Here is a 14,008-nt window from a genome sequence, read left to right on the forward strand (position 1 = left end):
ATGGCAGATACCCTCCTCCTGGCACAACTGACGGTGGGTTGGGAATAACTGCCACGGAATCTTCTGGAAGGGGTGCAAAGGGAAGAATGGACAGTGGTGTGTCTTAGCGGCCAGATAGGGCAAAATGTTCCCACCTCTGCTAGAGAAAAGAGGCCACTGAGGAAAAAAATGATGTGGAATCTTCCTGATTCAAATTAGAGAATAGAAGTCTGTCCATCCCGCCTCCCCACGCCCCCTTTTTATGACTCCCAATGATGGATGTTGCCAAATTTGGAGAGGGTTTTTTTTAAGGGGGAGGGGGGTGTAACTGTAGTGAGTTTGGTGTTTGCATAAATCTATGCCATGTCCTGGAGGGTGCAAATGTCCCCAAAAGAAAGCAAAGCACACACAAGAGTTAGGCACAAAGCAAATATGTTTATTGTTCAGCTGAACAGATCTAACGTGCGGCTCACACCAGAAAGGCAGGGTAGACAACTTGCATCCACCAGGACTGTTCCCTAAACAAATACTCCTACAACCTTTGCTCTTCTGTTGTCTGCAATTGGCTTTCCATACTCCAGCATACTCCATAGTCCAGCATTTTTGCCTTGGCCAGAAGGCTCCACTGCCGCCAACAACAACAACAGCAGCAGCAGCAGCAGCAGCAATTATTTATACCCCGCCCATCTGGCTGGGCTTCCCCAGCCACTCTGAGCAACTTCCAAAAGAATATTAAAAACACAATAAACCATCATTCATTAAAAACTTTCCTAAACAGGGCTGCCTTCAGATGTCTTCTAAAAGTCAGATAGTTGTTTATTTCCTTGACATCTGATGGGAGGGCATTCCACAGGGCAGGCGCCACTACCGAGAAGGCCCTCTGCCTGGTTCCTTGTAACCTCACTTCTCACAGGGAGAGAACTGCCAGAAGGCCCTCAAAGCTGGACTTCAGTGTCTGGGCTGAACAATGGGGGTGGAGAGTCTCCTTCAGGTATACTGGGTTGAGGCTGTTTAGGGCTTTAAAGGTCAGGACCTACACTATGAATTGTGCTCAGAAACGTTCTGGGAGCCAATGTAGTTCGGTGGCCACTCCCAGTCACCAGTCTAGCTACCGCATTCTGGATTAGTTGCAGTTTCCGGGTCACCTTCAAAGGTAGCCCCACATAGAGTACATTGCAGCAGTCCAAGCGGGAGATAACCAGAGCATGCACCACTCTGGCGAGACAGGTAGGGTCTCAGCCGGCGTACCAGATGGAGCTGGTAGACAGCTGCCCTGGACACAGAATTGACCCGCGCCTCCATGGACAGCTGTGAGTCCAAAATGACTCCCAGGCTGTGCACCTGGTCCTTCAGGGACACAGTTACCCCATTCAGGACCAGGGAGTCCTTCATACCCACCTGCCCCGTCCCCCCAGAACAGTACTTCTGTCTTGTCTTGTCAGGATTCAACCTCAGTCTGTTAGCTGCCATCCACCCTCCAACCATGGCACCATTGTCCTGCGGAGTTGTAGAGCAGTCTGTGTAAGGGGCTGCTCCGATCCCGACTCCCTAGCATAGGAGCAGCCAAAGTGGCCAGTTTCTCATAAGTTATTTCAGCTGGCTGGCTGGCTGACTAGCCTGGATGGACTAGGTGCTGTTGCCTTAGCACACTCCACTCCAAAAGGTCCACCAGCTCCTGTGGTCAGTCAGCCCAGCCCTTGACTCTCCTGGGCCTGAGTAACTAAATAACAGTGGAACGGACTTTGTCAGGAAGTGGTGGGCTCTCCTTCACGGGAGGTTTTTAATAAGAGATTGGATGGCCATCTGCTTTAGTTGAGATTGCCTGCATTGCAGGGGGTCCCTTCCAACTCTGCAATTCTTTGATATGATTCTAGGATCCAGGTACCCTGATTTTGGATGTTGCTGCCTCTTTAATGTAAAAACTCCTCCATAATGTTCTACCGCCTCACTCTCCAAGGCCAAATAGTCTTAGTTTAGCCATGAACATCTAAGCACTTGGTGCTTTGGGGAGGCAGCTGAGAGTTGGCACCTCTGGCAGCACCATCATTTCCCTGTCCTTCATCTCAGGGGTGTGGGTGGGTGTGGGTGGGTGGGTGTCACTGCAGCTGCAAGAGTATGCATAGCACCACCCTTGGTGGCTATTTCTGGAATGCACCTTCCTCAGAAGACCCACTCCAGAGCTCAGAGAGGATCTCTTCAGGCTGGGAGGCTGCTCAGTTGAGACAAGGGGAGCCTTCTGTGCCTCAGCTGAGCAGCTTAATGAGGGTCTCCCTGCCTTTCTGGGAGGCTGAAGAGCCTCAGCAAAGCCCCTTTGCGCCTCGGGCTCACAAGCAGACCCTCCCTGGAGCCTGAAGAGAAAATCATCTACGGTCTCCAGAGACTATCTCCTTGCGAGCCAGAGGGGCTTTGCAAAGGCTGGCAGGTCTCTCCCCTCACTTTGGGGCCTAGCTGAGAGGTGCCAGAACACTGTTCCAGCACTTTCCAGTTGAAAAAAAAGCCCTGCTTTTACCACCCATACACTCTGTTTAGGTAGTTCCTTCTGGAGTCCCCCACAATCTCTTTTTGTTTTACTTACCATCGAACAGTTTAGTATCATCAGCAAAATTAGTCACCTCACTGACCACTCCTAATTTTAGATCATTTATGAACAAGTTTGACCAAACTGCAGGAGGCAGTGGAAGACAGGAGTGCCTGGAGTCGGACAAGACTAAATGACTAAACAACAACAATGAACAAGTTAAAAAGCACAGGTTCCAATACTGATCCTTAGGGCACTCCACTTTCTACATCTCATCATTCAGAGAACTGGCCATTCATACCTACTCCTTGCTTTGTGAAGCTTAACCAATTCCTGATCTACAAGAGGACCTCTCCTCTTCTTCCTTGACTGCAAAGCTTATTGGGTGAGACACTTTGTCAAAAGCTGTGAACTCATCCACATTTACCTTTTGCCCCAAGCTTTCTAGGCACAGGACTGCATTTTAAAGCACTGTGTCTCAGCACTTTTTGGGGGGCACCAGCACTTTCCCTGCAAAAACTTGCTGCTTAACACTAAGTTGGAACAAACAGCAATTTGGATTTTCCAAGCTAGCTTTTTCCTCTGAGGGAAAAAATTTAAATGGTGCTCCAACCCTCCACATCACCCACCCACCTAGCCAACAAATTATCCACAAGTGGAGTTATAACATTTCTTCATTTGGCAGGTCACACTTGAGCAAGGGTAGGCAAACTAAGGCCCGGGGGCTGGATCCGGCCCAGTTGCCTTCTGGATCCGGCCCACAGATGGTCTGGGAATCGCCGTGTGGATCAGCATGGATCTGATCGTTCGGGCTGCGCCAGTGTGCACGTTCAGCAGCGCCTCCTCCCTCCCTCCTCCTGGCTTCTCCCTGCCCTGCCTAGAGCCAAGAGGAAGGGGACTGGGTTTTGTTGGTGCCAGCAGCAGCAGCAGCAGCAGCATTAGCGCTCGAGTGGCCACCATGGTAGGCAGGCTCAGTTTGGGCTTCGTTGCTGCCAGCCCCTCTCCGGAGCCCTTTCGCACCATCTCGCCACCGCCAGCCCCTGCCACTCGCAAGACACAGGTAAGCAGCCGCCGGGGCTTGTCCGGTACTGTGGAGAAGGGTGGCGAGAGTCGGGGGGGGTGGCTTTACTGAGTAGAATGTGTCCTTTTATTTAAAATGAATCTCTGGGTTATTTGTGGAGCCTGCCTGGTGCTCTTGCATAGAATGCTGTGTCCTTTTATTTAAAATGCACCTCTAGGTTATTTGTGGGAATTCGTTTATATTTTCCCCCCAAAATATAGTCCAGCCCCCCATAAGGTCTGAGGGACAGTGGACCAGCCCCCTGCTGAAAAAGTTTGCCGTCCTCGTGTCAACAATCTGTAAGTTCTGGTTGGGTTTGGCTCTAACCAGAAAAGGAAAGAAAACAAGACCTCCTCCTCTTTCTTCTTCTATGTTTATTAAAAAATAGTCTGATACTTGGCATAACTACAGCAACGAGTTGTTCCAATTTCCTTTTATATATATAAGTAACCTTTATTGAGTAGTATCCTGGTTCACTCATCACTTCAACACGGGCAGTGACAGGAACCAAAAGTGCCGTGGACTCCATCAAGACAAGATCCTTTCAAAGTGGTTCAAGTTACAACTTCTGAAAGCAAGAGCAGGGGAGCACAATGTGTTACAACACACCATCTGTTCAAGGTGGTCCTATCTTGTTTTGCATTTTAAAGCCCTCAAGGCAGCTTACCTAACAAATGCAAACTATATAAAACATAACTGTCAAAGAGCAGTTGTTCTCTTTGCCATTGCTTCCCCTACATCCAGGATCTCAGATACCATTAAAAGCTTGGGTAACTAGAAGGGACCTAAAGGATAGTAATGGTGGTGCCAGGCAAGCATGACCAGGCAGAGAAACCCTCTCCCTGTTAGCTGTCTACTAGGACTGTTCCTAAGCAGGTTCTCCTAGGAAAATACAGCCTTTGCTCTTCTGTTGTAAGCTATAAGTGGAACTGCAGTTGACTTTCCACACTATCAGTAGTCCAGCATTTTTGCTCGGGGCTAATATTCTGTCCACCCTGGTTATCTTCTTCTTCTTCATCATCATCATCATCATCATCATCATCATGGCTCGGTGGCCATGATGTATTTGCAACGGATGGGGCAGCACACCTTTCTCAAAACCCTTGAGATTTGTGTCATTTTATGACCCCCATTATATTTAAAATCATTATTGTATTTATTGTTAAAATGGAATGTGTTTTGGGGAGGGGCCGTAAAATTAACACTTATGGACAAATTTCCATTGGCGCTTCAGTGGTTTAGAAATGCAGAAAGAAGCCCCTGGAAGAAAGAAGAAAGCATGGGAGAACTTTTACACTATGGGCTGGCTCATATATGACTGCAACCTCAAGTGAAGGGTGGCACATGGAAATGGGCTATCACAGATCATCACCTCAAATGCACATTTTGCTGTCTCACCAGTACAACCATTTAATACTGCTCTTATATCATGGTCTCATGGATAACTCTGGCAACTGTAGTTTGTTCAGGGTGCTGGGAATTGTAGGTCTGTAAGTTCCGCATTCTAAGCATACTACAGTTCCCAGGAATCTTTGGTGGAAGCCAAAATCTTTAAAGTTGCATTAGAGTACTTCAAATGTATGGTGTGGGTTAGGTTTAGCATCTTACATTAGGGTCCGGTACCTTGTAATCACCCTTGCCTTTCAGTCTCTCCAGCGATGAGGACAAGACACTATAGATGGTTATGAAAGTAGGGCTGCTTCTTTGTCTCGCTGCAAAGCAAATGGAGCCGTTAGTAGGTGCCTGGCTCTCAGTGATACTAGCACCAGGCAGTAGCATGATGGTGGGGGATATGGGAGCTAAGCATTGCTGTAGATCATTTAATTGGCATTTCGTCTTACCTGAACTCAGAGCCTTTCCCAATTTGTTTATGGACTTATTGCTCCTAGTAAAAAAGAAGTTTAATTAGTTCACTTTGTACAAGGAGTTAAACATAAAGATACAGTTATTGATTCCTTAGTATTATTATTCTAAGGTTTATAATGGCCTGAGACCATTTACTGGCCTTGCTTGGAATCCCAGGAGTGTTCCATTGATTATTATACAGAATAGTAATGAATGAACATGGGGGGTGTTAGGGTGGTAGGCTGCTCCCATGTGCATTCCTTGGAACATACAGAGAGCCCTGTATGTGCAAGATTTCTGATCATAGGAAGAAAGGGCTGTTAATGCCAGTTGGTTCTCCCAGCTTACCTGGGTGGTTTCCCTGTGGCACTTCTGGACTGGATCTGTTTAGCTAGATCTTTACTTTGTTTTTCTGTTTCCAGTCCTTTGCTCTGAGGTCTTGACGTTTGGCCACCCACTTTGGAGGGCCTCACACCCGCATTATCCCAGCCTTGATCAGAAGGTCCCACTGCCAGTGATGCCTTTGTCCTGCGGAGTTGTAGAGAAGGCTCCTTTTCCTTTGGGGATGGACTCTGAGAAGGGGGGTGCTCCTGCTCTGGGGAGGGGCTTAAAGGAGACTGTGGCCTGCTTGGCGTTGGGGATTTCACGTCTGTGTGGAGTTGTAGAGAAGGCTCCTTTTCCTTTGGGGATGGACTCGGAGAAGGGGGGCGCCCCTGCTCTGGATAGGGGTTTAAAGGAGTCTGTGGCCTGCTTGGCGTTGGGGATTTCACGTCTGTGCGGAGTTGTAGAGAAGGCTCCTTTCCCTTCGGGGATGAACTCTTAGAAGGGGGGCGCCTCTGCTCTGAGGAGGGGCTTAAAGGAGTCTGTGGCCTGCTTGGCGTTGGGGATTTCACGTCTGTGCGGAGTTGTAGAGAAGGCTCCTTTCCCTTCGGGGATGAACTCTTAGAAGGGGGGCGCCTCTGCTCTGGGGAGGGGCTTAAAGGAGTCTGTGGCCTGCTTGGCTTTGGGGATTTCCCGTCTGCTGTCTGTGACCGTGAGGGGCTGCTCCGATTCCGACTCCCAGACTTAGAAGGAGCAGCCAAAGTGGCCAGTTCCCCAGAAGTCATTTGATCATGCCAGCTGAGTAGCCTGGATGGGTTAGACGCGGCTGCCTTAGCACCCACTCCACGAGGTCCAGCAGCCACTGAGGTGGGAGATCTTGGGGCAGAAGTGGCTGGTGGTGATCTGGACTTGTGCCCCTGGAAAGGAAGAAGGAGATGCTATCCTCCTGGCCTAGGTGGGTAATGGAGCCCCAAAAGGCAGGGAAAGATAAAGGCAATTATCATACCTTTGCTTCCAAGGAAAGCTTGGCCCACCCACTTCTTGATGAGCTAGAGCTCCTGCTTTCTCAATCCATTCAGGAAGGTGGTCCCCTGAGCACTGCCAGCTGAGCGCTTTCCAGCTGTTGGGCGGGAGACTCCACTAGACTACATGGGCAGGGGACCATGTAAAAACATTTTGCCTACTACAGTACAAAACATGGAGCACCCCCCATCCCGATCTTTTGCTTTTAAACATCTTGCCTGAAAAGGAGTTCTGGAGAACTCAAAAGCTTGCACACTATTTTGTTATATCTTGGTTGCTCATAAGAATATAAGAAAAGCCTGCTGGATCAGGCCAATGGCCCATCTAGCCCAGCATCCTGTTCTCACAACTGCCTACCAGATGCCTACAGGAAACCTGCAAGCAGGTCCAATAAGGGAATCGTCTGAATATGGATTGTAGAACATGGACAGCATTTGATTTCTTGTGAAGAACTGAAACTCTGCTCTCCTCCCAGGTTCTGGCTTCCCACACTGGTGCCATTTTTTGTCATAAAGCACCACGAGTCTGACAGTCAGTGGGTCATCTGTAATGGCATCTACAGAGTTGGAGAAGGAAACGTTCAGACTCTTTTAACTGTCCTTACCTCCCTGGCTGGGATTCCACGTGTTTCTTGAGCAGAGCGGCCAGCAACACCTTTAGAGGGGGGAAAGGAGAGGAGGCAGGAAGCAAGATAGTGAATGCTGTGGAGGCTCCGAAGAGACCTGTGGTTGAAGAGGGGTCTGTAGAAAATAGGGAAGGGGCACAGGTTCTAGGGAAATACACCCCTGCTCCCCCAGCTGCTTCAGGCACTCAGCTGCATAAAAGCTGACATTTAACCTGAGCAGGGCCATTGATTTCAATCCTTCCATCCTTACCTGATTTTCGGATGATACGTTTTGCAACAGGGGCACTTTCCCTGCAATGGAAAGGCTGGAATGAAAACTGCACCAAACCCCCCCCCCCCCAAAAAAATCTACCAGAGTTTAACAAGAGCTGAATCATTGACTCCAGCCTTCCTCAACTTGGTGCCTTCCAGATGTTTTCGACTCTAACCAGGCTGGGCCAAGAACACCTTGCCACTTGAGGCATCCCACCTCGACTGCTACTTTGCCTGTGTGGCAGTGGAGTATGTCACACAGACGCAGCTGTGGTGTGGGAAGGTCATGGTTGTAGACGAGGTGGCAGATGAGGCAGCGTAGCCACAGAGACAGTGGCGAGAGCAGTGTGCTCCTTGGTCCTGATATGCTAGCTGAGGCAACTGCTTCACTGTGCCTCGTCCCCACTGTGCCTCATCTCCCATCACCCCTAGCCAGCATGGTCAATTGTCAGGGATGGTGAGAGTTGTAATCCAAAACATCTGGAAGGCAGCACATTGGGGAAAGCAGATTTACTCACTTCACAGAGATGAGAACAGGGACACACTTGTGCTACCTGTATTGTCATTGTAAAGTTTGCTAGTAAGGCCTCTCTTCTGCTACTACCCTTCACCACCCCATTGCATATTACTGAAGACTCAGTCTTCCCCCCACCCCATAGGACTGGAGTGGCCTGACCACCAACTTAAAAGCAACAATTGTCTTTGTCCTTTTGGTTAAAGAGCAAAACACAGGTGCCTGACAATGTGTTCTCTCTACAAAATATACTTCCAGATACCCCTTGATTGTCAACTCATTGCATTTCCAGAGTTGGGTCATTAATCCATGTTCACATGACGTTATCCAAAATGCCTGCGTCTCCTAGGTTTTGTTATAAGATAATATTGTTGGGTGAAATGTTTCTCAAGCCAACTTCACACTGATTGGAGTGCTTAAACCATTCCTAATTTCTAGCCGAGATAAGAATACCTTTGCATAGGGTAAAGACATCGCCAGCCCATCAATGCCCCCTGCTGTGTTCACAAGCAGAAGCTAATCTGACAATAATGAAGCTGTGCTGATGTGAACAGCTAGTGTAGCTGGCCAGGTACAATACCATGGTGCAAAGCATAATGAATAAATGAAATGCAACTCCTTCTACACTCCAGGGCAGCTGCATTGGGCATGCAGGCTGAATCAGAAAAAGTACTGCCTCAATGGACTAATGCAGAGCTTTCCAAACATTTCATGTTGGTGACACACTTTTTAGACATGCATCATTTTGCGACACAGTAATTCAGTTTTACCAGCAAACTGGAGGTTAAACTAACCCCTTTCCAGCCCGGGGAGGAGTGCGGGGAGGGTTCACACGACACACCTACACACTGCAGCCAACACACTAACATGTCACAACACACAAGTTTGGAAAGCTCTGGACTAACGTATCAGGGCCTGTCCAGCTTAAATGTTCTCATCAGCATCGCAAAGACAATGAGCTAGGCTGCGGTAAGTGACAGTGCTTTCCACTCGCTGGAGGCCACCTTGTCCTGGGCAGGGGGAGGGCTCTGTGTATAAGAGGTGTGTTTGTGACTTGGGCTGATGCTGGAAGCCGGAGGCACAGAAACATGTCTGCTCTGTGTTGGACTTGGGGCTCCCCTGAAAACCAAGTAGGGAAACAAGACCTGTTAGGATGCTAATAATGTAAGTCCCTCCATCTTATACTCAGGTTGTATAGCCTAAAGACAACAGTGTCTCCGCTGGTCATCATTTCGAGGCAATGAACTCTGGGTAAGCGCAGGCAACCCTGGAGTCTCTTGCCACTTGGAGACTAGGACTGCATGCAATGATAACATGTTAAGGGTTGTTAATCCCAATACAGATGAAACACATACAGGGATCTTGACGTGCTCTTGACCAGGTTGGCTTCACGCAGCTGCTCCTTCACTATTTCATTGGAGTCTTCTTCAGCCATGACAATTGCAAGCCAATGCTGATGGAGAAAGACAGCGAGTCATACACATGTATAAGGATACAGTAAGGCTGGACCATAAAGAAGGCTGATCACCAAAGAATTGATGCTTTTGAATTATGGTGCTGGAGGAGATTCTTGAGAGTCCCATGGACTGCAAGAAGATCAAACCTCTCCATTCTTAAGGAAATCAGCCCTGAGTGCTCACTGGAAGGACAGATCCTGAAGCTGAGGCTCCAATACTTTGGCCACCTCATGAGAAGAGAAGACTCCCTGGAAAAAAACCCTGATGTTGGGAAAGATGGAGGGCACAAGGAGAAGGGGACGACAGAGGATGAGATGGTTGGACAGTGTTCTCGAAGCTACCAGCATGCATTTGACCAAACTGCGGGAGGCAGTGGAAGACAGGAGTGCCTGGCGTGCTCTGGTCCATGGGGTCACGAAGAGTCGGACACGACTAAACAACTAAACAACAACAACAACAAGGATGGCAGCCAGGGACAGGGATGTGGGGGGAGGGGGAGGGTTAGGCACCCATAACAAACTACACTTCCCAGGATTCTTTGAGGGAAAGGCAGGTTTTAAATGTATGGTGCATGTACGCATCCAAAACAGAGAGACCGATGGGTTGGCCAATGTGACAGGCAAAGGTGGTAGACTTTGAGAGGGCTGTGTTTCATGAGACTGACCTTCTCGGGCGTAGCACGAAAGCTAGCGCTCTTCCATATCGTGTGGAGCCCGGATTGCTTTGACGTAAAGCTGATTGGATCACTGATCCTGCCACTGGCCACATTCAAGACGTAAATGAGACGCAGCCAGCGCTGAAAGATGATGTCCTCTTGCCCTGCAGGGGCACAGAGTTGCAGATAATATTTCCGGCCATTTGCCATCTTCACTCTCAGCTGCCGCTCATTCATGCTATGTACTTGAAACGCCACCAGGTTTAAAGAGATCAACCTGCGGGCAGAGGAAAGACTCAGCCTAGGAACTTCTGAGGTGGTGGTGGTGGTTTCTCTGGGAAGGTTTTGGGGCGATGGAGAGCAGGAGCTGGGTGGCTGTGCTAGTCTCACCTAGTGACTTCCAGGTCTTTAGCCTTTGCCTCTATATCTCTGATGCCTTTTCTCACCCGGGCAATGACCATCATGTCTGGAAGTAGCAAACCTGGACTGCTGGACAAAATGCCAACCATAACTAAATTGGGTTGGTTGTGGATCACGGCATATTCACCCGTCTTGGTTAACTGCATGGAGAGAGGAGGGTAAGGAGTCTGCTAAGAACAGAACAAATGCACGGGTGTTGGGCACCTCAAACAAGCTAGAGCACCTGGAACTACAGGGAGTAACTAACAGGACATTTCCCCAGCTGTTCCTCAAAGGATGGCCTTCTGCAGGCCTGGAGTCTCTTCAACTCGCTATCAAAACCGGGTGGAAGGAGGCAGAAAATGGTCATTGCCTCTGGCTCCTCCTCCTGTTTGGACTCTCTGCCCTATCAGTTCCAATGGGCACCAGCATTGGCAGATCTTGGGGTCTCACACTTCAGCAGTGTCCAAAATTTGGTGCACCCCACCTCTCATACTCCATTTCTAAATCGTAGTTGTGACATTCCTTGGGTGGGCTCAGCCCCACCAACTGCATGGGGGGGGGCTGAAGTCACCTTAGGAGTTGGCACCCCTCCTCCGACAGGGAGCCATGCAAGAGAAATCTCTCCCTTCTGTATGAAAAAACCCCCACTGCCCGGCCTTGACCAACGGTCCATCACCTGTAGAAAGGTCCCCTCAAAGATCTCCCCTTCTCCTAATGGAGAATACTCCGGCCTCCGCAGCAGCTGCTTGAGTCTCCCTGTTGCTGAGAACCGGCGCTGCGCAACCCGTCCGCCTCTGCGGGTTTTACGTGGAGCCCTCCTCCACTGACGTTCTAGGAGACAGACGGGGAAATAAAAACAAACACAAATAAAAAAATAAATCCCACCCTAACCCCTCCCCCAGGCTAGAGGCCTCTCCCTTAAAATCACAGACTGCATGCATGTTCAAATTGAATTCCTCCAAAGAATCCCGGGTACTGCAGTTTGTTAAGGGTCTGGAAACTACAGTGGTACCTCAGGTTACATACACTTCAGGTTACAGACTCCGCTGACCCAGAAATAGTGCTTCAGGTTAAGAATTTTGCTTCAGGATGAGAACAGAAATCGTGCTTCGGCGGCACAGCGGCAGCGGGAGGCCCTATTAGCTAGAGTGGTACCTCAGGTTAAGAACAGTTTCAGGTTAAGAACAGACCTCCAGAACAAATTAAGTACTTAACCCGAGGTACCACTGTATAGCTCTGTAAATACAGCTTCCAGGATTTTTCAGGAGGGTGTGTTGCTTTAACTGTGGGGGTAATTCTGTGGTGACATCATCTTTTGTGTTTTATGTAACATTATTTGAACTCCAATTGTTTGTTAACTGGCTGGATCTTCCCTACAAAAATAATCAAGAAGTATGCCTCAGGAAGTTTGAATGCTTAATTCTTATTGCAATTTAAAAGATGTGGCCGGTGTAACAGTTCTGCAACCTTGATAATTCATCTGGAACCATGATGTTCTCTCTAAAAGTATGAATTTGGGGGTGGGGAAAAACCATCTGTGGCAATATATGTAAAGAGCAAACCTTTCATGGGTGTCAAAATGATGGTAATGTTCATTACAACAGTTTTTAAAGGCTTGTTTTCCCTTTGCCCGCTCTGTTGCTGAATGGAGCTGGTACTTTTACTCCAGGTTAAGACACATTAGCTTTCTTTACACCAGTTTTTTGTACTGTACATAGGATTGTTCCCCTAATAATTATTAAATTATCAGGGGGGAAATCTGAAAGTCCTCAAAAGAGGTTTAAATGACACACATGACAACACTTGTATGCTATTTAAGTTGCACCATTGTGGCGTGACTTTGGTCACAAGAAGAGCTGCATGTAAAACACTTTTCAGTTAATATCACATTTTCTTAATGCTCCCTAGCTCAAAGAAAAGAATAAAGTTAAAACATAGATCTTTCTGTTATTTGGGGGGGGGCAGGGGGAGTATGTGTTTTTGTGACCAATGTAGCAAAATCAGTCAACATACATAAGTTTCATTGTTCTAAGCTCATCAGATTTCATTCCTAACGTAACATTTCTTGTCAGTTCACCAAGAAAGCAAGCAAAACTATCAATATAACAAAGGACCATGAAATGAACTTCTGAGCAAAATTAGAGAAATTCTGAGTCGCCTTGCATGCCATGATTCTGGTTGTTTTGCATGTGTGTAAAACGCCTTTTTGGAAAACTGGGAAATTTTCTTTAGAATGCTATAGAACCTGTTAACTATATGTGAAAATCAAAAATGGAGTCTGTAGGTGGACACACCCCACCCAGCTCAACAACTCAGCATCTTAGCTCCTCCTACCTTGAGGGTGTTTGTTCATAGCTGAGTTCCTAGGATCACAAAATGCTGTCTTTTGTGACTTAAAGGGTCAGTGTTCACAAACACCTCGTCTCCGCAACTGGTTCACCAGAAACTGATATGCACCCCTCTCCCAATGTAATATAATGTTGGCTTGCAAGCCTCCACATTGTGACATCAGCTGTCCAACCGGGGCCAGGCTGCTCAATTGTTGTCAGGCAGCTGAATGAATAGTAAAAGGGGACAGGGTCAAACATGGGCATAGCTAGGCTTTATGATGGAGGGCAGGAATTATGGGGGGGGGGGAGACAGAAGCGAGCTTATTGCAACACGGTTGGTTGGTTGGTTGGTTGGTTGGTCAGTTAGTTTTTTTATTTATTTACTTGATTTAGGGGGGTAGATGCTCCCTGCCTCCCCCCTTGGCTACGCCTAAGGGATCAAAATGTAGTGGAGCGAAAGTGTGACAGTTGTGCATCCTGCTCTCTCCCTTTAGCAGCTTGACAGAAGGCAGCACCGTAGAAGTGTATAAAATTATGTGCAGAAAGTGGACAGGGAAAAGTTCCGCTCCCTCTCTAGTATGAGATCCACAGCACACATTTAAAGCACACCCAGTGCACATTTAAAGCCCGCGACGTCTCCCCCAAAGAATCATGGGAACTGTAGCTGAAAACTCGTTTGCTCCGACTAAGCATGAAAGAATGGTTTTCCCCAGTGGAAAAGAGAAGCAGTGAGCACATCCAGTTTTTGAAAACTCCTCCAGTCAGTGATGCACTTTGAGGCCTTGTCAGTGCTTAATGGCAGTAGTTGTGATTATCGCAACCCTCCCATTTCTCTGTAGGACTCGCCTGCTAAAAGGCGTGCTGGTTTTATCAGTGTTGATGTCCATGCCCCTTGCCAGTTCTACTATGTGAGTTGTGTTTCTGGTCATCCCATAGGAAGGAAAGCCCTCGTTTTAGTAATGTCTGAACATCTATTGAGAAAGGAGCAGATACACACAAAAAAGGTGTGTGAGAGAGTAGGACGTCT

At 48.0% G+C, this 14,008-nt stretch overlaps 1 protein-coding gene across 5 annotated transcripts; it reads right to left on the reverse strand.

Annotated features, from left to right (window-relative positions):
• Positions 1-3,913: 3,913 nt before the first annotated feature.
• Positions 3,914-13,972, reverse strand: GARIN5B (golgi associated RAB2 interactor family member 5B). 5 transcript variants are annotated; one of them, XM_081836122.1, is made up of 10 exons: positions 12,986-13,972; positions 11,328-11,482; positions 10,640-10,809; positions 10,259-10,526; positions 9,493-9,590; positions 7,622-7,662; positions 7,351-7,400; positions 5,751-6,640; positions 5,399-5,442; positions 3,914-5,269 (listed from the first exon to the last, which is right to left on the reverse strand). In XM_081836122.1, the coding sequence occupies exons 1-10, from the start codon at positions 13,002-13,004 to the stop codon at positions 5,154-5,156; spliced, it is 1,851 nt and encodes a 616-aa protein (XP_081692248.1). In that variant the 5' UTR covers positions 13,005-13,972; the 3' UTR covers positions 3,914-5,153. The 5 variants fall into 5 exon arrangements, 4 of the variants coding, with proteins under 4 accessions (XP_081692248.1, XP_081692250.1, XP_081692251.1 ...); XR_014150401.1 differs by lacking the exons at positions 3,914-5,269; positions 5,399-5,442 and adding an exon at positions 6,730-6,843 and having other exon boundaries at positions 6,531-6,640; XM_081836124.1 differs by lacking the exons at positions 3,914-5,269; positions 5,399-5,442 and adding an exon at positions 6,730-6,868 and having other exon boundaries at positions 6,531-6,640.
• Between the last annotated feature and the right edge of the window lie 36 nt (positions 13,973-14,008).

This window comes from Podarcis erhardii, assembly GCF_964252035.2.
Source record: "Podarcis erhardii genome assembly, chromosome: 13".
Classification (NCBI taxonomy): Eukaryota; Metazoa; Chordata; class Lepidosauria; order Squamata; family Lacertidae; genus Podarcis; species Podarcis erhardii.

Coding starts and splice junctions, on each gene's coding strand:
- GARIN5B (XM_081836122.1), bottom strand. Junction 10,527..10,639: donor AAAGACCTGGAAGTCACTAG/GTGAGACTAGCA, acceptor CTCTGCCCGCAG/GTTGATCTCTTTAAACCTGG. Junction 5,270..5,398: donor GGGAAAGGCTCTGAGTTCAG/GTAAGACGAAAT, acceptor TTTGCTTTGCAG/CGAGACAAAGAAGCAGCCCT.